General features: G+C 39.5%; 1 protein-coding gene and 1 long non-coding RNA gene across 2 annotated transcripts in view; one reads left to right on the top strand and one right to left on the bottom strand.

Annotated features, from left to right (window-relative positions):
• Positions 1-7,010, bottom strand: part of LOC144604637 (transcription initiation factor TFIID subunit 4-like) — an 89,114-nt gene extending 82,104 nt beyond the window's left edge. Inside the window, exon 1 of the mRNA XM_078419270.1 lies at positions 5,594-7,010. Within this exon, the coding sequence (XP_078275396.1) occupies positions 5,594-7,010 (1,417 nt within the window). The remainder of the gene's footprint in view (positions 1-5,593) is intronic.
• Positions 7,011-7,169: 159 nt separating this feature from the next.
• Positions 7,170-26,729, top strand: LOC144604636 (uncharacterized). Its single transcript, XR_013548756.1, has 3 exons — positions 7,170-7,518; positions 22,838-22,890; positions 26,514-26,729. It is a non-coding gene; the product is annotated as an uncharacterized LOC144604636 (long non-coding RNA).

Below are 26,729 nucleotides of genomic sequence, written 5' to 3'. Positions count from 1 at the left end.
CATGTATGTGCATGTTTAGTTTTAGTTTAGAGATACAGCACCGTCTGCTCCAACCAGCGATCCACTTACGTTAACACTATCCTACACACAATGACAATTTACAATTTTACCAAGCCAATTAACCTACAAACCTGTATGTCTTTGGAGTGTGGGTATAAACCAGTGATCCTGGGGAAAGCTCGCGCGGGTCACGGGGAGAATATATGTCCATACCGAAAAGTATAATGTCTGTACCGAAAAGTATCTATAGTCAGAATCGAACCCAGGTCTCTGGCGCTGTAAAGCAGCAACTCAATCGGTGCGCCACTGTGCCACCCTAGGTCATCGTTGGCCTAATCACTGAGGAAAGGAAAGAATGAGCCACAAACTTAAAGGACCTCTGCCAACTTCTCCCGCTCGACAAAGCTGTCTTCCGATAACAGGGGTCCACCATGATACCCAAGAGAACATGAATCACTTCCCACATCTCAAAAGGTACATGTCAATGAAGACTCACATTTGTACCATCAATGTACTAGCAAGGCCTTTGGCCGTCTGACGAAAAGCATATTTGAGGATCAAAATCGCAATCTCAGTCAAAATCACCTGCCTTCTGGGCAACAATGATCTATGTCCTCTTGAATGTTTCTTTAACTAACGATAGCAAGCATCTCAAAGCACAAGAGGAATACCAGCAATGCTGTGATTGTAATAATCTTCCCAATCCAATACTGAGATAAATAAACCAATGTCCTCCTTCAGGCAACATCAATGCTCTAAATTACACTCAGATGACTCAAATCAGCAAACTGATCAATTAGCATGTCTGAAGGAGACACGTTATATCATGTTATATCATGACAAGAGATTATCAGGTGAAAAGAGGACTAGGTTCAAGAATATTCTCAAAGCCTTCATGAAAAACTGCATTCCCACAGACTTGCAGGAAACCCTGGCTGAAGAGTATGGAGGAGGAACAAACAAGATGACATTAAGAACCTGACTCATTATTCAGAAGCACAAAGAAGCTCTGTATAAATGATAGAAAGAATACATCACCTCCCAAATTACCTACCTGCCTGCCTCCCCCTGTCAAAATACTCCCAGTCCCACCTTTGATAGTCAGCAGGTCCTACAATGGCCACTTCAAAATGCACAGAACTGGAGTGGAATCATGCCATCCTTGGACAGAAAATAGGTGCAGGAGTAGGCCAATCGGCCCTTCGAGCCAGCACCGCCATTCAATATGATCATGGATGATCATCTAAAATCAGTGCTTTCTCTCCATATCCCTTGTTTCAGTTAGCCCTAAGAGCTATATCCAACGTTCCCTTGAAAACATCCAGTGAATTGGCCCCCACTGCCTTCTGAGAGCAGAGAATTCCACAAATTCACAACTCTCTGGGTGAAAACATTTTTCCTCATCTCAGTCCTAAATGGCCTACTCTTTATTCTTAAACTGTGACCTTTAGTTCTGGACACCCCAACATCAGGAACATTTTTCCTGCATCTAGCCTGTCCGATCCCTTAAGAATTTTACATGTTTCTATAAGATCACCTCTCATCCTTCCAAATTCCAGTGAATACAAGCTCAGTCGATCCATTCTTTCATATGTCAGTCCTGCCATCCCAGAAATTAACTTGGTGAACCTACACTGCACTCTCAATAGCACGAATGTCCTTCCTCCAATTAGGAGTCCAAATCTGCACACGATTCTCCAGTTGTTGTCTCACGAGGGCCCTGAATAACTGTAGTGGGACCTTCTTGCTCCTATACTCAAATCCTATTGCGACAAATCCACATGTCGAAGAGAAAGCATCAACTGAATAATAATCAGAGAATAATTTTCTTTCCTCCTATATTCTGCTTTCTACTTGAACCTTTCTTAAATTAAAATCCAAAACTTGTTATCTTTTCTCATTTTTGTCCTCCTTTACAATAATAGTTCCACTGTCATTAGTGATACAAAGTAGCCATTACTATATAAAAGTCTGAAAACACTTTATTACGCCACAGGAACTGAATTTACCCTGTCATTACAGCGCATGCAAAGATTCATTCTTCAAGCTGAAATCACAGCTAAGGTTGCAACCTTCACTTATTTGCTCTTTCCCAACTTCAAAATTGCTACGGAAACTACAACAGAAAATGTACTAAATAATTTCAATTCATTCTGTCTGCTAACATAAACTAGGCTCAGATTTGAGACTCATTACCATTCTAACCAATATCTGAAATTAACCATAAAATTGGAAGCTTGTCTCTCACCTTTTACATTAAATTTCTACCTACAAATTTATCATATTTTTAGTTTGCTTACATCAAATGCTTAGGCTCTGAAACTATGTTTAAGATAGACAAACCAAATGATAAACTAGCACTGGTGCAACCCTGCAAAGAGAACAGTTAGAACTTAAACAGAGTTCATGCATTGAACATCACAAACCTTGCTTTGCTAAATTATTAATTCATTCTAAATCGTGCCCTCAATATGTAATAAAAGTGAATCTAGGAGTTATGTGCGGTTAGTTTATTTGACGGCAATGTTGGAATATCAACTGAAAAGGCTTAAATTTAAAATAATATTTTTATCATTATGCATAGATTTTGGTATAATGCGTGAAGTTTTCTGATTGTAACTGATTGTTAACAATCCCTCATATGCAACGATTAACTGGCCTGACAAAGGGAACATTTTGTTTGGTTTAAGAAAAGTTTGATCTCAAATGTTGCGAAATAAATCTGGATACAAGATTGCAAAGCAAAAAATGCAAGTGTGTACATCGTTTTTGATATTCTGCGTTCAAGAAATAACATTTTCCTGCAAAAGTCATCCTGTCATTCTTTCTACTGTGAAAAATCTATCACTTTTAGACATTTCTGCAGAAAAAATAGTTTAGAAAAATATTTTGGTTTACTCAATTTAGAATGAGAACTCGTATGAATGCAAAATTCTAAATGTTAATTAATGGTTCCATTAGATGCAGAGAACATGGAACCAAAACTTAGTTAATTTGAAAGATGTTACACTAGAGATACAATATCATCTGAAATTATTTGTGTTGTCATCTCTCCATTCTTCAGATTTTGCTTTCCTTTCCATTAACCCGAGCATGGTAATAACAGTGACATTAATCAAAGTACATGTTCAAAGATCGCACTTATTACACATGCTTCTTTGCATCCAAAGGAAATAAACTTTTACAAGTTGTTTGGTTTATTTAGCAAGAATAGGCTGTTGGCCATTTTTTCTTAACGTTGTTCATGTTAATATGATTTTTGCATAACATAATTCAGAATTTTAAATTATTTCCAACAAATTTGTTGCAATATGGATAATCAGTAGTGTAATTCAAATTACCCATCCAAATCTATTCCAGTGTTTAGAACAGCTACATTTAGACGACAAGACTATTTATTGGATAGATACGTTTTGTTCAAGTGGATCCAAGAAGAAAATTTCATGAGTCCATCTTTCCATTTTAGAAACTGTAGATAAACAACATAGTAATCACAATTTAACATGCTATAGTCATTAAGTTAATTCTTCATCATTAGGACAGGATTTAAGACCATATTTTTGGCTACATCGAAGTCCCTGTGCAGCAATGATTCAACTCAATGTTTCAATTATACTTTGTCACATGTACCAAAGTACAGTGAAATGCTTTGTTTTGCACATAACCAGGTAAGATCATATAGCAGACTTCACTTAGGCAGTACACGTGTTACTGCATTTCTTGCACCAGCAAAGTTACAAAAGTTTATCGAACAAGAGTAGGAGGAGTAAAGGCACAGGCCTCCTGTAAAATCATCCAAGGTGCATCTAATGCAAGGTTGTGGATGCACAAGCACACACAAATCTGGCTAAAAGAGTGAAGGTTACGCAAGGCTCCTTCAAAAGTCTGGATATAACTGATTCTGAAATCAAGAAACTACACAATTCCAAAGGGTAATGATTTGTTAAATAATTCTCTCTAAAAGTAAGTGTTGAATTTGATTATATATTTTTCAGCATCAGAATCCCTTGCTTCATACAAAGTTGAAACATTTACCTTTTGACGAGAAGAATGTTAATAATAGGCAAGGTTAAATGGTTACCTGTCCAGCCATTCTAATTTAAGGGAGGAAAGGAAGGGAGAATATCAGAAGTACAAATCATCTTGACAATTGGTTGCATTACTACATTATGGGCTCCAACCAATGCTTTACTCCGTCTATAATTACTACAATATTGAACATATTAAAAGACAATATACCATGAAAATGTGGGTCAATAAGCTTGCCTTTGAGCTGGAAGGTTATGGGTTCAATATCAACCCGAGGGTTGAGTATAAAACTCTATGCCACCTGTGCAGTACCGAGAAATGCACACTGCCAGAGGTGACCTCCTTTGAAGTTGACCCATTGAAGTTAAAAGAAGCAATAGTACCACACGACTATTTTAAAGAGCCAGTGAAGAGAGAGTTAGATTTAGCTCTTTGGGCGAAGGGAGTCAAGGGAGTGGGTGTAGGATAGTGTTAATGTACGGGGATCACTGGGCGGCACGGACTTGGAGGGCCGAAAAGGCCTGTTTCCGGCTGTATATATATGATATGATATGATATGATATGATATGGGGAAAAAGCAGGAACGGGGTACTGTTTATAGATGATCAGCCATGATCATATTGAACGGTGGCGGTGCTGGCTCGAAGGGCCGAATGGCCTACTCCTGCACCTATTTTTTTATGTTTCTATGAAGGTGGATTATTTCCATTCTCTTGGTCTATAAGTGATATGTATATCTCTCATATAGCATCATTAAATAAAAATTATGGTTATTATCACAGCAGTTATTATGATTCTTACGCTAAAACATGAACACAAAATATGAGCAATATTCCACTTTAGAATATCAATGCTCTAAAGGGTGACAAATAAATGCAATAATACTGACACTTTATTGTGTATTCATTATTTCCGGATGGATTATGAAATAACTTTACGTGCCTTAGGATTCATATCTGGCGCAGACGAAAGTGCCAATGAATATTTACGTACCAGCTCGATTTGAACTTATTGGTTAAGGCTACATAAAACTACCGGGTCTTCAAAAAATATTTTAATTGTACCAGTTGTTCAAATCAATCAAAAGTACAGAGCAAGTTTTCACTGCAATCATTCTTTTTTTATAATGCCTGAAATCAATGTTTTAAATTGAAAGAACACTGGATCTGTTAATGACTCGTACAGTTCACTTGAAATCAGCATTATTTTAACTGCTAAGTGCAACGGTATTACATGAGTTAACTGTTTTATGGTTAACTAACGTATGTAACTTATGGAATAAAGTTTATAGTTCAGTGCGATACAAACCTTACATAATTTGCAATCTGGAACTTTTAACTTATAAAATTGTATCAGACACTACTATAAAATTGGAAAGTATTTTAAAATAAGATTTAACACCATAATCCTATACGCCACTCACTCAAAGTCCAGTGCACAAGTTTTCCTACTTTAGCTTAATCATCTCCTATAAACACTGCAAATTATATCTTGAAAGCTTGGAACTGGTTACAAAACTCACAGTAATTTTCAAAAAGTATTACCAAAATAATTTAGGTCTCACCTGGGGGAATTTGAATATTTTGAATGTTTGGCTGATGCTGTGGGGGTTGAGGGAGCCGGGGAGCTATAACTTGTGGTGTTATAGTTGTCCTTGGGCCAGTGCTCACTGCTGCTGTCCTTGTTAGAGTTTGGGCAACTGTATTAATGATTCCTTTGCCCATTCCAGCTGACTGAGTGGAAATTCCACCAGGATTGGATGCCACATTCTGAAGCCCACTTTGTATAGTCTGACCTATTACCATAGTACTTGTATTTGACTGATTGTTTACACTGGATGTAGCACTACCAGTTGTTGATGTCAATATTCCCGAACTGTGTGTCTGTTGTGGTGGCTGTATGATCGTTTTGGGCTGCAAGTCTGATTTGACAACCTGTCCACCAGCGTTCAAAGTAACGTTGCTAGACAAACTAGAAGGTTGACTATTTAAAGTCAGAAGTGAAGTCTGATGAGGAGCCCCAGTGGCAGCAGGAGCCGGCAAGTTGGTTACATTAACCGTTGAGTTCAATATAGTACTACTACCGTTCGGCGTCGATGCAACTGACAGAACTGGGCCACTGTGAGGTGGTGGTCTCACCAATGTCACTGTGGGTCCTGCTGCCTGTGAGGAAACGACAGTCGAAGGAACATTCTGCGTACTGACAAAAGACGTCTGAATAACAGTGTAAGCAGAACTAGATGCCGGCATAGATGCTGCAGGCGACCCTGTATTAATCGTGTTTTTTACAACAGATCCAGGTCCATTATTGACCATCGTGACGGCCGGTAAGGTAGTTGCTGCTGCAGAATAAGTGAAAGTGGTGGCATTTCCTGCATTGTGAGAGTTGATCACCATTCCATTATTCCCATTAAGAGTTTGTACATTGGAGGTGACAGTTTTCACATGGTTGGACACTGGGGTTGCCATTGCACTTATTACCACGGATTTCCCTTGGCCGATGTTGCCTGAAGCCGATGTTTCTGCTGATGATCCTGTCACTGCTGCCGCCGCTGTACTCTGCTCTTGTTCCACTCCTGGAGCCTGGGACCTTGCATTATTGATAACAGGACTTTGCTGTGCCCCACTCCCCGCCGTCGTGCAGGACAAACCCCCGCCACCGAATGCATTCTGAGAATTAATCTGTACGCTTTTCCCTTCGGAGCTCTCCTCCACTTTGATTTTGGCTGCGGTGGAAAGCTCTGCTCCTGCCAGTCCCATTTTGTTCTCTGCTGTTTGCAGCTCAACATTATTGCTCACCATCCCGGGTGTGTTTTCCACGTGATTATTCACCACCTGCGCCCTTATTCCGGCCTGTTCCGACGCGTTGGGGCCCGTAGCAGACAACTGGGACTCCAAGGACCCTACTAAGTCACTCACCACTTTCTCATCCACGTCTGAGAAGAATACATCGTCCAACAGATCTGAAGCCCCCGCCGCCATCTTAAGGCAGAACTCTTGTTTGACTCGGACGGCGCAAGCGCACTGAGCCGTGTTGTTGGGAGTTACGTCAGAACAGGGTGCGCGACGGCCCTTCGCGATTGGTCCGCTCGCGGTTTAAAGCGTCGGCGAATGAAGGAGCGCGTTATTAGGCTGTGGAATGACTGTGCTGAGCGGGCTGGAGACGCGCTGGGGAGGAACAACACGAAAGGAAACCGTTTAATCCCGCACTTTCTCGACCAGGAGATCCACATTTCCGACCGTCTCAATGGTTTCGACGAGAACAGGGCTAAAAGCGGACGTTTTCTGTGGATTTTCCGAATTTATCTTTGTATATTATTGTGTGCAAGATGGCTCCCTGGCTTCAGATGCTGAAGGGCGCCACACCTGGTGTATGTGTGGAAACATCAACTTGTCTCACATCCTGACAGCTTTATCTCAGCCGACATATTAAATCTACTTTTTGAGATTGTTATTTCGTAACTCTTATGGAGATGTGTATACAACTGAAGTGCGATCAGGTTATCACCGTAATTCGGTTTTACGTAAACGTTTTTTTTTTAAAGTTGACATTTGTATTTCTTTGTTTGTGGAATTACTTTTTCAGGATGAAGTTCAGATTAACTTTTTTCTTTAGCCAGCTTTTTATTTCGCACAAGAAACAAGACTTTGGAAAACCGCCAGCAACGATTTATAGTCTCTTGTTCTTTATGGAATTTATGTAAATGTTTGAGTTCATTACTTTCCGGAAAAAAAAATCGGGTACGAGTAAAGTTGTGCAAGATGGGGTGGCAGGTGCATTTCTTTGCGGGAAAATTGGATCCCACATAGGAGAAACGAAAGCTTATTGTTTGTACTAAACCGATAGTGAAGCTTGTATGCCGATGTAATGCATAAAGAAATGTGAGCATTTCTCTCTCTCTCTAGCTTCTGGTGAATGCTGTTCACCTTGCAAACAACTAATTGCATTGATCTTGGGAATAGTCTAGATCCTCTTTAGAATTGTATTGAGGATAAGTGGTCTTAAACATGTTTAACTGTTCCAATTCATTAATGGAAGATGTTAGGAAATAAATCTGCAGATGCTGGTTTAAATCGAAAGTAGTGCTGGAGTAACTCAGCAGGTCATGCAGCATCTCTGGAGAGAAGGAATGGGTGACGTTTTGGGCGACCCAAAATGTCACCCATTCCTTTTCTCCAGCGATGTTGCATGACCGGCTGAGTTACTCCAGCATTTTGTGTCTACCTTGAATGGAAGTGGTTAGTTCATTTGACACTTTCCTTCTGATTCAATACTTGTAATGCTACTATTTTGTGTATGGTATCAATCTTGGAACTTTAGCTTCAAAGCAAAACTAAACTGTAATGTACTACAAGCAATGAATATTAGTTTTAATAAAGCACTGCTGCAAAACTACATGGCAGTGTAAGACTAGTATGCACACTAATAGTGAAATGTAGAGATTGATATTATTGCCTATTGTGGTCTTCTAAAAATAGGAATAATGAAATACCATTGCGAGTAATAACGATAGTTGCTTGCTTCATGCGGAGCTTGGCTTCTGAATTGTGGATTTATTGTTGTTTTCAAACTAAGTATTCCTATTGGATTCTTGTAAAAGCTTTCAGAAAAATCTAGCTGTGACTGTTATGACCGCTCACTGGGATTACTTGTATTAATCATCCAGTGATTTGATAGTCTTACTACTGTTGGTTTGTGCTCGAGATCCTGAAATCACATGTTTACATACCATATAAATTGAGTTGGAGGACAACTTATCTTGTGCATGTAATCTGTGCAGCTGTATGAAGTAACCTTTCTGCTCATGCTCTTGAATGGAGATGGCTGAAGCTTCTGACAGATGCAGTAACTTGTTGGCCAGTTACTGTATTTATCAGGAGTTGTGTTTGGCCTGGACTCTTTACTTTTTCAACTCTTCAAATGAGCTGAATTGTCCACTCTTTGTAACAATTTGCTTGCTTCTATTTTTTCAAATTATTAAATGCTATTAGGACAAACAGTAATTTTAAGAAGGCTGCGATGTTCATGGTGCATAACATATTAGTGGACTTTGACAGATCCACATCATGCTTTTCATGGCATGATAGTAAATATTTAATTCCCTTTAACTAATGCCTTCACATTTCAAACATGAGAGCTAGAACTTTACATAAAAGATGGTTATGACAGAAGTCAAAGCTGGGGGTGGTGTTGGCATTCTATTCGAACATTTTTAGTTGGGTTTGGAAACTTGCCCCTGATTGTTTGCCTTTCACAATTAATGTGATAGGCCAGTGAAAAGGGTGCTCCATATCTAGTTTGGGTAAATAAAGGAATTGCTTGGAAAATATAGGGCCTGGTCCGGCACAATCCACCATACTTTCTGTGGCAGTTATTTCCGCCATGTTTTGAACACCTCTGGTACTATTTTATCCAATGATCTTTGAAATGCAATGGAGGTGAAACTGACGTGCACAATTTATTTTGAGTGAAAGTCAATAAAGCTGGCATAGAAGTGGGACTTGGGCAAAGCCTGACAAGTCATGGGGTAAACTGAAGATAGACACTAAGCTGGAGTAACTCAGTGGGTCAGACATCATCTCTGGAGAAAAAGAACAGTAATGTTTCAGTAATGGTGGGAGGGGGGGGGGGGGTGGATGGCAAAGGCAAGAGGTGATAAGGAGGCTATAAGTGTCTTTCCCCAGCCCATACACTTGACTCACTCCTGAGCCCCATGTATCCTATTATCCAGTTCCATCCACATCCCTCCCTACAAGGTGTGATGTAGTGGTAGAATTCCAGCCTTGCAGTACATGCATACGATAGAACTAGTGTACATGTGATTGTTGGGCGGTGTGCACTAGGTGGCTGAAGACCTTGTTTCCACTCTGTATCATTAAACTGAACTTTGCATTTCACTCCTCTTATCTGTTACCCATGTCTTCTTATCTAGTATTTGACATTAGTCTGCCATTCACCTTTCACATGTATTTGCATCACTTGTCAGGCTTTGTACGATCCCTACCTCTTTTCCAGCTTTCTTCTCTCCTTGCACCCCCCTCCATCTGTCTTAGAGGGTCCCGGAATGTCATCTGTCCATTCCCTCCACAGATTCTGCCTGACTTGCTGGGTTCCTTCTGCACTTTTTTGGTCAAGATTCCAGCATCTGCATTTTGTTGTCTCTATAATTTTTTTTGAAGGGGTAGTAACTGGAAACAAGCAACTGCAGGTGCATGAGTCGTGAATTAAATTAAATGCTAGAGTAACTTGGCAGGACAGGCAGCATCTGTGGAAGGAATGGTTAGGCTGTCCTTCAGGTCAGGACTCTTCCGTCTGAAGAGTCCTGACCCTAAGTGTTACATATCCATTCCTCCCACTGATGCTGCCTGACCCGAGTTACTCCTGCACTTTGTTAGACACAACTATTAGCTGTAAATGTATTTGTTACCTTGGGGAAAATGTATGATTTTTGCTTCAACACTTGTTCATGTGGGAAAGATCTTCATGTGAAAAGTAAACTATTTATATTTAAATTATGCTTTGTTTCTCTAACTCACAATCTTTGTCTACCTACATTCCTTTCTCTGGCTTTGCAATTCACATATTTTTATTCCTTTTCTCTTTTTTCACCAATCTTTGTCCAACCATCTGCCCATCAAACACCTGTGTTCAAATACAGGTGCTGTGCTTTGTCCTGCACCTCTCTTCTAGCTTTCCACCCCACCCACCTCTATCAGTCTGAAGAAGGGTCTTGCCCTGAAATGTCACCAATCCATATTCTCCAGGGTTGCTACCTGATCCACTGAGTTAGTCCAGCTCTTTGACTAGTTGATTATAACAATCGACCATGTATGAAACTTGAAATCCCTTGTGCTTGACCAGTTGAAGGTTGAAATCTTATGAGCTTCCAGCTGAAAGTAATCTTAGCTATACCTAACCTCCTACTGTTGAATTGAGCACTGTTGTATTCAATAATAAATTCACCATGAAGATAATTTGCATAAGGATTTAAATTTGTTCATGTCACTAATTCATCATACAATGGTGCATTTAAAGTTGAAACAATGCTATGATATTTAAGATGGACAAGTACTTTTCTTTTGGTTATACAGAACAAACCCTTGAATTTATGTATTCAAGTTAGATATAGCTCTTAGAATAACAGAATCAAGGGATATGGGGAAAAAGCAATAGACAATAGACAATAGGTGCAGGAGTAGGCCATTCAGCCCTTCGAGCCAGCCAATGTGATCATGGCTGATCATTCTCAATCAGTACCCCGTTCCTGCTTTCTCCCCATACCCCCTGACTCCGCTATCCTTAAGAGCTCTATCCAGCTCTCTCTTGAATGTATTCAGAGAATTGGCCTCCACTGCCCTCTGAGGCAGAGAATTCCACAGATTCACAACTCTCTGACTAAAAAAGTTTTTCCTCATCTCGGTTCTAAATGGCCTACCCCTTATTCTTAAACTGTTGCCCCTGGTTCTGGACTCCCCCAACATTGGGAACATGTTTCCTGCCTCTAACATGTCCAACCCCTTAATAATCTTGTACGTTTCGATAAGATCCCCTCTCATCCTTCTAAATTCCAGTGTATACAAACCTAGTCGCTCCAGTCTTTCAACATATGACAGTCCTGCCATTCCGGGAATTAACCTAGTAAACCTACGCTGCATGCCCTCAATAGCAAGAATATCCTTCCTCAAATTTGGAGACCAAAACTGCACACAGTACTCCAGGTGCGGTCTCACTAGGGCCCTGTACAACTGCAGAAGGACCTCTTTGCTCCTATACTCAACTCTTCTTGTTATGAAGGCCAACATTCCATTGGCTTTCTTCACTGCCTGCTGTACCTGCATGCTGCCTTTCAGTGACTGATGCACTAAGACACCCAGATCACGTTGTACGTCCCCTTTTCCTAACTTGACACCATTCAAATAATAATCTGCCTTCCTATTCTTACCACCAAAGTGGATAACCTCACACTTATCCACATTAAACTGCATCTGCCATGCATCCGCCCACTCACACAACCTGTCCAAGTCACCCTGCAACCTCATAGCATCTTCCTCACAGTTCACACTGCCACCTAGCTTTGTATCATTGGCAAATTTGCTAATGGTACTTTTAATCCCTTCATCCAAGTCATTGATGTATATTGTAAATAGCTGCTGTCCCAACACCGAGCCTTGCGGTACCCCCACTAGTCACTGCCTGCCATTCTGAAAGGGACCCATTTATCCCCACTCTTTGCTTTCTGTCTGTCAACCAACTTCCTATCCATGTCAGTACCCTACCTCCAATACCATGTGCTCTAATTTTGCCCTCCAATCTCCCTATGTGGGACCTTGTCGAAGGCTTTCTGAAAGTCGAGGTACACCACATCCACCGGCTCTCCCCTGTCAATTTTCCTAGTTACATCCTCAAAAAATTCCAGTAGATTAGTCAAGCACGATTTCCCCTTCGTAAATCCATGCTGACTCGGAACGATCCTGTTACTGCGATCCAAATACTCCGCAATTTCGTCTTTTATAATTGACTCCAGCATCTTCCCCACCACTGATGTCAGACTAACTGGTCTATAATTTCCCGTTTTCTCTCTCCCTCCTTTCTTGAAAAGTGGGATAACATTAGCTACCCTCCAATCCACAGGAACTGACCCGGAATCTATAGAACATTGGAAAATAATCACTAATGCGTCCACAATTTCTAGAGCCACCTCCTTAAGCACCCTGGGATGCAGACCATCAGGCCCTGGGGATTTATCAGCCTTGAGTCCCATTAGTCTACCCAAAACTTTTTCCTGCCTAATGTGGATTTCCTCCAGTTCCTCTGTCACCCTAGGATCTCTGGCCACTAGAACATCTGGGAGATTGTTTGTATCCTCCTCAGTGAAGACAGATCCAAAGTACCGGTTCAACTCGTCTGCCATTTCCTTGTTCCCCATAATAAATTCCCCTGCTTCTGTCTTCAAGGGACCCACATTTGCCTTGACTATTTTTTTCCTCTTCACATACCTAAAAAAGCTTTTACTATCCTCCTTTATATTATTGGCTAGTTTACCCTCGTACCTCATCTTTTCTCCCCGTATTGCCTTTTTAGTTATCTTCTGTTCCTCTTTAAAAGAGTCCCAATCCTCTGGATTCCCACTCTTCTTTGCTATGTTATATTTCTTCCCTTTTATTTTTATGTTGTCCTTGGCTTCCCTTGTCAGCCACGGGTGCCTCTTACTCCCCTTAGAATCTTTCCTCCTCTTTGGGATAAATTGATCCTGCAACTTCTGCATTATTCCCAGGAATACCTGCCATTGCTGTTCCACAGTCTTCCCTGCTAGGGCCTCCTTCCAGTCAATTTTGGCCAACTCCTGCCTCATGCCTCTGTAATCCCTTTTGCTATACTGTAATACTGACACCTCTGATTTTCCCTTCTCCCTCTCAATTTGTAGAGTAAAACTTATCATATTGTGGTCACTGCCTCTTAATGGCTCATTTACCTCGAGTCCCCTTATCAGGTCAGGTTCATTACATAACACTAAATCCAGAATTGCCTTCTCCCTGGTAGGCTCCAGTACAAGCTGTTCTAAGAATCCATCTCGGAGGCACTCCACAAACTCTCTTTCCTGGGGTCCATTACCAAGCAGGAACGGGATACTGATTTTGGATGATCAGCCATGATTATATTGAATGGCGGTGCTGGGCCGAATGGCCTACCCCTGCACCTATTTTCTAGATTTGAAGTATTTCTGTGGAACTTTTAAAATTATCTTTTTCTTTCTGAATCTGCCAATAACTGATGGTTGGAGCAATGAGACATAAAATGCCTCTTGCATATCAATTTTTTTCTCCAAGAAAAATTTGGAAATACTGTTTTGTACTCCAAAGCAGTACCTGCGTAAAACACAATGACGCATCATCTTCAGTCTCCCCATGTAGTATTTTTTCACAGACCTGTGCAAATAATCAGGTTGCATGTTTTTCTGAGGATGTCATGCACTAATCTGCTCTTGTCAAATTTCTAGTTGTCTGCTGAATAATGACCTGGACTCTAATTTGTTTTAGTTTAACTGAAAGTGTCTGTGCTACTGCAAATTTTAATTGTACCTGTACCTCACTGTACTTGTCCATATGACAGTCTTGAACTTCAATGGCTAAATTGAGCAGGCTTTGCTATGTGACCAAATTTGGTTAGCGTATTAAGGGCTGCAATGCAGTAGTACAATCGTTATTTCAAAACCATTAATGTAAGTTTAGTGCAGACTTTTTAATAGGCAAATGTTTCTTCTACAGTTAAAGAAATAAATTGTGCTCAAAACTAATGAGTAGGATTGCTTTCGCTCCTCTGTTTGATTGAAATTGTGAGAGTAACTTAATATTTCAGTTTTATAATTGATATTGGCCTGATGCATTTGTTTTCTGCTGTATAATTGCTACACTTCCAAAAAATATTCTTGCTGCAAATTGACTTTGTACACCTTGAAGTGAATTCTTCCCACCCCCACTCCATATCAATAGCTAACAAATGGGGAAGCTTGTCTAAATGTTTGATCTGCATTTGTGAAGTTCTGCATGTAGAGGAAAGTAACTACTCACCAGAGTAATTTTCTTTGCATCCATCCATGACTGCATAAATTCTGCTCCAATGAACTGAAATGAATAGTGGACACCTGAAGAGTGGAAGGTTGTAGTGGCAAAAGGTTTGAAGTTAATGACCCTTTAATATTAATGAAATGCCAAAATTAGTAATATTGCTAGGCACTACAATGCTTACACCAAGTTCTAACCCTAGTAAGTGATTTTTGGTGTTTGGTGTAATGATAAAGTAATTTCTAAATGCCAATCTACCTGAAAGAGGCAAATAAAAATCCTTTATTCATTCTAATAAAGCCAATATATCCTTCATGAGGTGGCTCAAACACTATGCATTGTCTGAAACTTTTTAAAGCAAAATTTTGGGTTGGACAATTTCCGGTTTTAACAAATAAGCTCGCATTCCATCATTCATATTATTTTTTTGCAACATGTATCTTGTGGGTTTAGTCTGGAATCCAAGTAGGTGTTTTCTATTTTCATACTTTGAACAGTCTTCCAATTTTGTTCATGTCAAATTTGTCTCTTGTGCAATTTTCTGCTTTCATCTGCTACTTAGCAAATCACCCATTTTGATATCAGCAAATTTGGATCTCTGATTATTTTCAAAGGATATTAATAATGGAAACCCAGTAACCAATGTAGGTTGCGATGCTGAAATTTGTTTCCTGCCGAATGGTGAGCGTTTGTGTTCTGCTTGCTTCACCTAACCCAATGCCTACCCTTCTATTGTTGAGCACTGCTTGGGCCTAATATAGCACAACTAGCTGCTGTGTAAATGTTTGTCTGATTGTGTCATTGATGCCAAACTAGTGGTTGCAGTGTCACATTTTTCACCATTACCTGCTAAAATTAGTACTAATTGGGGACAGCTGTGCTGCAGGGATTGCAATGAAAACCCAGATTTGCTTATAACCAAGAGTCTGAGATCTTCCATGAGCAGCATAGGCCACACTCACTTTTAATTTGGCTTAATTTGTACATAAAGATGTAACTTAATGTCTTCAATTTTCTTTTGTAGTTGAGGATTGTTCAACTTGTATTTCCTCCCAACCATTTGTATAATGCTTCAATTTAACACTTTGGCTTACAAAGGTCAACAATTCTTTTAATAAAAGTGTTAAAATGTGGAAAATAGGGGCATTGATTCCCATTGTTCATCACTTCAGTTTGCTGTTTGAAACAAACGTTACTTTTAAGCCTGTCCACTATTTTGCTGAGGGTCTATAATATACAGGCTAAAAAAAGTCCCCTTAAGATTTGGCAGTTTGCCAAATGCTAGGTTTATAGATATTGGTTATCCTGACTTGGATTGGAACTGAGTTAATGAAACACTAAATTGCCTCTGGCTCAATGAGTAGGTCGGTTTGTGGCAGATATTTTAAGAGGATACTTCACCCCAGATTGATAGGTTTGCTTTCTGACAAGTTGTCAGATTAATTGAAGTGACGGTTATTCAGTATCATTCTATTATCTTTTGCACAGGTGATGGAAAATGAGCAAGGTCACTTTCTCTGAAATTTGCAATCTAGAACCTGCTGCTGTAGATCAGGAAAACGTGCACATTCATTGGAGATTAAAGCGACTAATCTGTTTTTATTAGAAAAGTGACTTCACTTTTAACCTGTTAGTTTGCTTATTTGTCTTTTTTAAGTATTTCAATAAATATTGCTTAAAGAATTTTTCATTCCACAATTGGATGGAGGTAAGCTACCTGACTTTAATTGGATAAGCATCTTAAACCTATTCCTTATATTGTGTTTGCTCTGCTTTTTAAAACGCAGTAGGAAATGGAACAACTTTATCTTTTTCACTGTGATCTAGCAGACTGCCTTTTGATTCAATTGTTGCAGAAACTTTGCTTTAATTCCTTTCTTGCTGTAGGTGGTTCCCCCAACATTTTTCTGATGGCTAGATCAGTTTAAACAAAAATCAGACTGATTTAGCATTGGTTTGTAAATAAAAGCTCCCAACTCTTATATCTTTCTGTTATAATGCATTGATTTTTGTAAAGCACTGCAGTATTAAAAGTTTATCTGGGGAATTAGTAAACTGTGGAACATCTGTATACTAAAACTCGTTTGTTTGTTCCTGAACTACAGCCAAAACGGTACACAATAATGCAGCAATTTTAGGCCCACCTTACTCACCGTCCATTTGGGCTAATGGAAGAAGTTTCATTGAAATCGGAGTTATATTTTAAAAGTTATTCACATTTTAAAGTTTAAATCAATCTCCTTGGGGAGGGGGGATAAGGGGGATGGAGAGGGAAGGGGGCAGAGGGAGGAGGGGGCAGAGGGAAGGTGCTGCACCAATGCAGGAGAGGTTTGGTCCCAACGGGTCCACTTGGTCTAGTTACCTATTAAATTGAGTTAATGCTGCATTCATGGCCAAAAATCATCTATGAATTTTCATCAAATCTACTTTTAAATGACAGCAACCCTTGGATATTGAACAACCTTGCAATGGGGCAGATACAAATGTTGAATGTCACTTTAATTATTGGATCATAAGTCTGCTATCTTCATTTTTATTTAATGGGAGAAACCAAGCAATAGAGAAGATGCTGTTTAGATAAACCTGTTCTTTAAGGCTGAATTTAAAAATGTTGATAATTTGTTTTCTTTCTTGGATCAATGTATAAAATAACTAATCTTGCCCTCCAGTTTGATCTCTCTGATATTAGAGATTATTTTGCCGTGGAAGTGCGTCATTAAAATTTTCTAGCCTAAATAGATTGGATTCCCAATGAGCTAACGGTTCAGCTAGTTCAGCATAAAGACTATTTTTCATTAGAATTGATCTAAGATTTAAATAGTAACAGGCGAAGTAAGTTGTGATATAGCAACTGATTAGAATTAAATGGTACTTACAGTGCAATAATAGCCATACAATGAATATAATCACTCAGTCTTAACTAACTTTATCAATTCCTGCTCTGTGGGGATATGTGTCTAAAAGTTGTTCTTTGACAAGAGCTGTAGCTTCCTCCATCACCTATGTATTTTCTCAAATCTCCTCAATCCACAAGACTTCATTTACATGCACATTTCAGAAATCTTTCCCATAATATCAGTAATGTTGGCAAGGTAGCTTTAACCTGAGGCAAGTCAGAGTCCACAGTGTGTGGAATTGGAAATTTGCTTATGTACATTGTGGATGACTCTATTGTAATCATGTATTGTCTTTCCACTGGTTAAGCAACAAAAGTCTTTCACTGTACCTCAGTACACATGACAATAAACAAAACTAAATTTGTATGCAACTCGAGACTTTTTCTCTTCATTTGAAATATAATCTGATTGTTTTTTAATTTGCATATTTAGTGTTTGAACTGCAAAACTAATTATGTAATACTCTAGCATCTAAAGTCAAACAAAAACCAGCAATGAGAATGTATAACTGTTTATAACTACATAGCTACCTCAGTTCCTGGAGCTACTCTCAACTAATCTGGGGGCAAATTTGTAGAGCTGTTGGGATTTGATAAAAACAATCTTTGAATTTCATTGCACTCAATTCAGAAATAACTTCAGCCAGTTCAGTGTTAAAGTTTATCAGTTGTCTCTAAAGCAGTCATTCAAATCGTTAAGATAAATATATTTAAGATCTAATGTCAGACATTTAATACTATGCTGAAATCAAAAGTAATGTCCTTATTTTGCATTTTATAATCTTGTTTATCAAAGTTTGTATTGCTTGCTGATCTTTACTGGTGTGAACCCCTTACCCACCCTTGCTGAAACCCTTGTTCCAATGTAGCACCATTAATTAGCAACCTGATCCACTGCCAATGAAGCCATTAAGCAATCAAACAACACGGGTTGGAAAGAACTATAGAATGAGTTGTTGCTTGTGATCTGACTTAAGAAATCAGATTATAGAAACTGCAACCAGTTTTTTTTTAAACTATGAAATAAAATCTATGGCAAATTTGTAGCTTATATTCCATTTGCAAGATTGCCCTAACATCATCCAGGAGTGCCAATATTGTGAAGATGAAAGTCAAAATCTACAGACACAAATTTGAAATAAAAACTAAACAGTATCAGATGGCATCAGTGGGAAGATAAATAGACACGTCGTCAGAACTGGGAAAAGTAAAAAAATTGGTTTAAGATAAAAGTCAAATCTTCTAGTACTTCATGTCATTTTTTAAAGAAGTCAAAAAAATCTCATGTTGGAGTAATTGAAATTTCACACTAAGCTATGAAGCATGTATATTCTGTACCATTAGAATTTTGTTGATGAATACATGAACAATATCTTACCAGTAGTCCAAATGTCTTTTAACCTAATTTATTCTGATGTAAATTCTAAAAGTACATAATTTTGAGCATTTCATGTGGTGTTTCAATTTATTTTCAATCAACATATACTAGCCGATAGTTTAGAATAATAATAATAATAATGCATTATATTTATATAGTGCTTTTCATATACTCAAAGACGCTTTACAGAAATTTAGAGAACATAGGGAAATGAATAAATAGATAAATAAGTAAATAAGTAAACGAACAGAGAAAGGAGACAGAAGGTGAGGTGACCTTCAGTGGTTGAAGGCAGTACTGAACAGGTGAGACTTCAGCGATGTTTTGAATGTGGTGAGTGGAGGAGTCTCTAACGGTTTGGGGTAGTGAGTTCCATAGGGTGGGAGCAGCGATGGAGAAAGCCCTTTTCCCCCCAGGATCTGAGTTTGGTCTGGATGTGGGGGGATAGGAGATTGGCAGCAGGTGGGAGTGTGCCTGTGGAGGAGGTCGGTCAGGTAGGATGGGGCCAGGTTATGGAGGGCTTTGTAAGTTATGAGGAGGATTTTGTACTGGATTCTCTGGGGGATGGGGATGGGGAGCCAGTGGAGTTTGTAAAGGACGGGGGTGATATGGTCACAGATCGGGGTGTGGGTGAGTAGACGGGCAGCGGAGTTTTGAATGTATTGAAGTTTACTGATGATTTTTGAGGGTGCGCCATAGAGGAGGCTGTTGCAGTAATGTTGCAGAATAAGCACTAATGGTTCTGATTTGTTCTTGTGTGTAGCTCAATTGTCACTGGCAAAACTCCCTAGTGGTTCAAAATGAGATCCTAAAGCTCTGGATTTGCTTCTAGCCTCCTTGGTCATGTTTCTTTTTTTTTAACTACCCAATGTTATAATAATGTCAGTTTGGGCCAGGGAATCAAGTGGGTGAAGCTGACATTTATCCCTGCATTTCCTCTGAGCAGCCAGGAGGTAGGCATGAGATGCCTTGACATATTCTGCACCAACCATTCAGCTGGATATATAATCTCTCTGGTTAGCAATATATCTATTTCCAGTTGTCCCAGTTGGGTGTTTTTCAGGTAAAGCTTGTGTCAGGTTCTAAGTTTATTCGTTGAATGAGCAGATAGTTTATCGATAAATGTCCAAGAATGAATTTCTTTCTTGTATATTAATAAGTAATTAGCCCATGTCACTTCAATGTGTCTTTAATGGTGCCCAATACTTTACCAAATATTTAGACACTTTCATCAATTTCTATTTGTAATTTAGCTCCAAGTTCCCGTTGATCAAAGTTAGATATTGCCATGTCAGTTTCTACTGCTCAAAAATGACAATGAAAGATACTAGAAATTTGGTCATGTATTCTCAAATCTCATGATCAACTATTAAGGAAGAAAAATGTATGTCGAGGAGATGAAATTAGTTGGGTGGAGCATATGATCACTTGGGTTTAATAACTGAATGCATGATTTATTTTGTCTCGTTAATTTGCCATGCTTAATTTTATGTAACCTTGTCTATGGTTTATTAAAATAAAAAATGATAATGAGTGTCTGGTAATATCTAAGCACAACTATCAACTTCCCACGTTGAACTTTAAATGAAGATGAGCAACAGCTCCAGTCCCTCCACAAGCTCAAGTTTTAAGAATACTATCAGAACATTAAAGGTAGACCAGCCATCCCTCAGGCCTGCTTTACCATTCAACAAGATCATAGCTCAAATCTATGTTCCTGTCCAAGTTCCTTGTCTTAAGTATTCAATCTGTGCTGAACATGTTCATTGACTAAGCATTCTTAAGCCAGAGAACAAATGCAACTCTTTATACAACATTTCTCCTTATTTGTCTTGGATCGCTGATGCCTTCCCTAGTTTTATGTCCTCCATCTTTCAGAACAGCTTCTCGACATCTAACCAGCCAATCTGCTGAATATGATTGGGTCAATTTCCCCTTTGTTGCACTGCATTCCATCCTGTGCCTTATCTGGCTCTTGATTTTGAGGTGTTCACTTGATATGTGACTTCTTGTGCAAGCTTAGTCTAGGACCATGTATATGCTTATTGGACTAGTGTGGTGGTGGGGGGGTCAATTAATAAAACAGTGAGTGAAGAGAACTTTGCCATATGTGCCTTTTAACGTAACAAAAAATCATACCTGCTAATGTATGGTATAGAGCTTTTGTGGTGTCATTGCTTTGGATTGCAGGCTACCCTTGCAAAATAATGAACCATTGGGTATAGAATAACATAATTTCCCTTTTATATGGATAATAACTACACCATCCTCGGGATAAATCTGCCGAAGATAATAGTGAAAAGGATTCTCTAAATCTCTTGTCCCTTGTCCTACATCTGTCCTCCAATTTTAGTTAGTTCAAGGGGAAAATTTTCCTGCAGACTAACCTATAACCTTTCATTTTATATACCTCATATCCCCTCTTAACTGTGGCTCTTTGAAATTAGCAGCCTTAAGGCAGTGCTTTGTAGATCCTTTTGGTGGGAAGATCAGTGCCCAACTCACTGTTGGACTGGATATTGTGCACCACTTTCTGCAACCTCCTTTGTTCTTAAGTGTTTGTATTTCTGAACCAATCCCTAATGCAAGCAGTCAGTATGCGCTTCATCATACATCTATTAGAGTTTGCTAGAGAGGCAACATGCTTAATCTCAAACAATAGACAATAGGTGCAGGAGTAGGCCATTCAGCCCTTCGAGCCAGCACCGCCATTCAATGCGATCATGGCTGATCACTCTCAATCAGTACCCCGTTCCTGCCTTCTCCCCATACCCCCTAACTCCGCTATCCTTAAGAGCTCTATCCAGCTCTCTCTTGAAAGCATCCAACGAACTAGCCTCCACTGCCTTCTGAGGCAGAGAATTCCACACCTTCACCACCCTCTGACTGAAAAAGTTCTTCCTCATCTCCGTTCTAAATGGCCTACCCCTTATTCTTAAACTGTGGCCCCTTGTTCTGGACTCCCCCAACATTGGGAACATGTTATCTGCCTCTAATGTGTCCAATCCCCTAATTATCTTATATGTTTCAATAAGATCCCCCCTCATCCTTCTAAATTCCAGTGTATACAAGCCCAATTGCTCCAGCCTTTCAACATACGACAGTCCCGCCATTCCGGGAATTAACCTCTGAGGAAGTAGTGACATTGGCGAGCTTTCAGTGATGGCAACAATGTGCTCGGCGCAGGATAGATCATCGGAGATGAATATGCCTAAGAACTAGGTCATTGTTTTTCCATCATTGTTCCACTATTGAAGACAATGGTCCCTCTACTTTCTATCCTTGAAGTCAACAATCAGCTGTTTGGACTCTGACATTGAGGGCAAGGCTGTTCTGCCGCCACTCAACCAGATTATCAAATTTTCTCCGATGACTCTGCATTACCTGTTATTTGGTGGTATCATTGGCAAACTTGAAAGTGGCATTGGAGTTGTCTAGCTACACAGTCATGGGTATTAGAAAGTAGAGCAGAATACTGAGCACACAGCCCTGTGCTGATGGTCAGTGAGGACAGATAAAGGTGAAGGAGCATCTTGATACCTAAAGATCAAAGTCTTTACTTTGGATGATCAGAAATTGGATGGTTGCAAACACATCTAAAAGTATAGTCTCACACATTGAAACATTGAATTTAAAGTTGAAGTAATGAATAGCATTCACATGAGTGGGGTAAATTGGAAGAATGATTACTGAAGAATCAAAGGTGCATTAATACTAAGAAATATATCCATATTTTCAAATTACCATCTTACATTTTTGTTATTATAAATATTCCACCATAACTCAGAAGTGATTCTTTATCAAAGGATAAACATTTTCCATGTGCCTTTTTTAAAATAAAATGTAATATTACACGTGCTTTTATTTTTATGAAACCAACTTAACATTACCATGTACCTTTTTAATTAATATATGGGATGTGAGAGCTGATAGGAAGGCCAATATTTATTGTCTGTTTCTAATTGACATCAGTGTCGGAGCTGTCATCTTGAACTAAAGTCAAGTGCTGAAGATACCTTCATTATGTAAGTATATTATTATGTAAGGTTTTCCAGAATTTTGATGGTTCATCTCTAAGTCAAGAAATGAGAAGGGTGAAAGAAATGTAACGGGATTGTACTATCCCCCCCCTCCCCATATGGCAAGAGATAGAGAAACAGATGTACAGACAGATTACCGAAAGAATCCAAAGCACCAGGGTTGTCACGGTGGGTGATTTTAACATTCCCAATATTGATTGGGACTTGTTCCGTGCCAAAGACATAGATGGGGCAGAAATTGTGAGATATATCCAAGAGGGTTTCTCAAAACTATGTGGATAGTCCAACTGGAGAAGGGAACATATTGGGTCGTGTTGAGAAATGAGCCTAGACAGGTAAACGATGTTTCAATGGCAGAGCATTTTGGGGACAGTGATCACAACTCCATAAGTTTTAATAAAAATTAACTGCAGATGCTGGTTTTATACCAAACATGGACACAAATGCTGGAGTAACTCAGCGGGACAGGCAGCATCTCTGGAGAAAATGGATAGTTTAGTTTAGAGATACAGTGCGGAAACAGGCACCGACCAGCAATCCCCGCATATTAACACTATCCTACACGGACTAGGAACCATTTACACATGCACCAAGCCTATTAACTTACATACCTGTACGTCTTTGGAGTGTGTGAGGATACCAAAGATCTCGGTGAAAACCCACGCGGACGCGGGGAGAAGGTACAATCGCCGGACAGACAGCTCCCATAGTCGGGATCGAACCCAGTTCTCCGGCGCTGCAAGCACTGCAAGGCAGCAACTCTACCGTTGCGCCACATTTTTCCAGAGATACTGCCTAACCCTCTGAGTTACTCCAGTATTTTCTGTCTATGCATAAGTTTTAAGATTGTTTTGAAGACAAGACCTTGCAAGAAAGTGCAAAATTGGAGTAAGGCACATTACCAATGTTATTAGGCAGGAGCTCAGGAGGGTACACTGGGAGCAATTGATATTGGGTAAGTCCACATCTAACATGTGGGGAGTCGTTTAAAGGCCATTTGATTGATGTTCAGAACCAGAATGTTCTAGTAAGGAGAAGGGATAAGGATGGTAATGACCAAAGAGGTACATTTGGTTATAAAAGAAAGCAAATGCAAGTTTTAAAAAGTTGGAATCGGACAAGCATTTGAGGAATATAAAGGATGAGGAAAGAACTCAAGCAGGTGATTAGAAGGGTCAAAAGGGGCCACAAAAAACCTTGGCGAGTTGGATTAAAGAAAATCCAAATGCTTTTTATACATATGTCAAAAACAAGAGGATAGCCAGGGAGCAGGTAGGACCACTTAAGTATCTAGAAGGGAATGTGCTTGGAATCTGCAAGGTATTTAGGCGAGGTATTAAAGGAGTACTCTCCTGTTTTCACCAAGGAGAAGGAGGCGGAGGACAGTAAAAATCTGTGTGAAGAATACAAACATGCACAGGTAGTTTGAGATCAAGGAGCAGGAGGTGTTGGGGTTCTTGAAGAACAGTAAAGTGGATAAATCCCCAGGGATCTGATGGGATTTATCTCCGGTTATTGAGAAAGGAGATTGTGGGAGCCTTAACAAAGATCTTTGCATATTCTCAAGCCACGGGTGAGGTCCCAAAGGACTGGGGAGTAGCTAATGTTCCTTTATTTAAGAACGGAAGTAGAGAGAATACAGGGAATTATAGACCAGTGAGCCACATGTCAGTGGTAGGAAACTATTGGAGAGGATTCCTCGGGATAGGGTTTACTCTCACTTGTTAGTTAATTAGGGACAGTCAGCTTTCTACACGGCAAGTCGGCCTTACTAACGATCGGCATTTTTGAGGTGGTGACAAAGGTGATTGATGAGGGTAAGGCGGAGGATGTTGTATAAATGGATTTTAGTAAGGCATTTGATAACATCCCCCATGGTTGCCTGATCCAAAAGATTAAGATGCACAGGATTAATAGTGACTTGGACGCGTGGCTTACTAATAGAAGACAGTGGGTTATGGTGGAAGGACAATATTTAAGCTGGAGGTCTGTGACCAGTGGAGTTATGGAAGGATCTATGCTGAGACCCCTGTTTGTGATATATATAACTGACTTGGGCATGGACTGGTTGGTTAGTAAGTTTGCGGTTGATACCAGGGTTGCTGGGGTTGCAGAACCATGAGGAAGGCTATCAAAGTATACAGAGGGATATATATCAGCTACAGAAATTGGCAGAGAAATGTTAGTTGCAGTTTAATCCAAGCAAGTGTGAGGTGCTGCACTTTGGGTGGTCACATGCAAGGGAAAATATACAATTCATGGCATGATCCTTAACAGCATTGATGTACAGGGGATTTTAGGGTCCAAGCCCATAGCTCCCTGAAGGTGGCAAAACAAGTGGACAGTGGTAAAGAAAGGCATATGGTATGCTTGCTTTCATAGGTTGGGTATAAGAATGAGGAAATCATGGCACAGTTTTATAGGACTTGGGATAGGCTGCATTTGGAGTATTGTGTGCAGTATTGTGTGCAGTACTGGTTGCCTCATTGCAGAGGAGTTTACCAGTATGATGCTTTAATTAGGGGGTACTAACTACATGGAGAGATTGGACATAGTTGGATTTTTTCTCTGGAACGGATCCTTGTCAGGATGTATGATAGAAGTATATAATTCACAAAATGCTGGAATAACTCAGCAGGTCAGGCAGCATCTCAGGGGAGAAGGAATGAGTGACAGTTCGGGTCAAGACCCTTATTCAGACTGAAGAAGGCATAGGTGCTTGTAAAGATTTAAGAAAATTCTGTGACTGAAAGGACTGGTGTCCAATAATCACAACCATAATGTTTAATGCTATGTGTGACCTAAACCAGAAAATTTTCCCTTTGATTCTCTCCAAAACAATTTTACTCGTTAAATTTCCAGTCCTTTTCTGAGGTGATTGATTAAGCCAATATGGACCCCACACACTACCACATATGGAGGAGGAGGTGCCTGGTGGTTTGAGGTGCGATTTGAAGTGCGGTACCCCATCCATGTTATGCTGGTCTTCTATGGACTCTGTTCTGAATGCTACCCCAATACTGCTCCTGTTTAAATGTTCATGAGCCACAAGTCATTCGCTACCAAATTTCACAAGAGTCAATGGGGATGTTATATTTTGTTTGTTAAGGTGGCTTTGAGAACATTTCTGAATCTTTCTCTGTCTACCTACTAATCTGCTACAATGATGGTGTTCAAAATAGAGCAGAAGTTTCAGGATTCTATTTTGGGACATTTGGAAAATATTGTTTACCTAACATAGCTGACTGTATAATTAAGACCTGGGAAAAGATAATGATGTTGGTTTGCTCGCCTTCCCATCAATATGGAGGAATTTGCTAATCAATATTGGTGGTGTTTCACCTATCAGTGAAATTTCACCAATGCTTTGAGATGCCTGATAGTCCAGAAAGATATAAAAGGATAGAAATCACTATTACCCAATACGAGGTTTTATGCTGGATCTGTTATTACACAAATCAGTATTGAGTGAAGACGGGCATAGTTTAAATGTAGACCTAAAGCTAATTATAAATTTAGGCTCTAGGTTAATTTTAATTGTTGTGATCATCCAAATCCATGTTCTCCCTCTCATTCTATTTTAATATTTGTATTTATTTTGCTTTTAGGAGAAGTGTGTGACTTGAAGACTTTAAGAATATCTTGACAACTAAAACAAAATTAATCATAACGAACATTGAAATCGCAAGGCAAGGCATTAAGTTTTATCATGCGTCTAAAGGACTGGTATATTAAGAAGTTTAACATGCACCTTGTTGAATACTTAGAGGTATTCTGACGTCATATACTGTCATATTAATTGACATTTTAAAATAAACTTTAAA

Source organism: Rhinoraja longicauda, chromosome 22, assembly GCF_053455715.1.
Source record: "Rhinoraja longicauda isolate Sanriku21f chromosome 22, sRhiLon1.1, whole genome shotgun sequence".
NCBI classification, from domain to species: domain Eukaryota; kingdom Metazoa; phylum Chordata; class Chondrichthyes; order Rajiformes; family Arhynchobatidae; genus Rhinoraja; species Rhinoraja longicauda.
The sequence above is the reverse complement of the archived record's forward strand: the minus strand, read 5'-3'. Positions and strand labels throughout refer to the sequence as shown.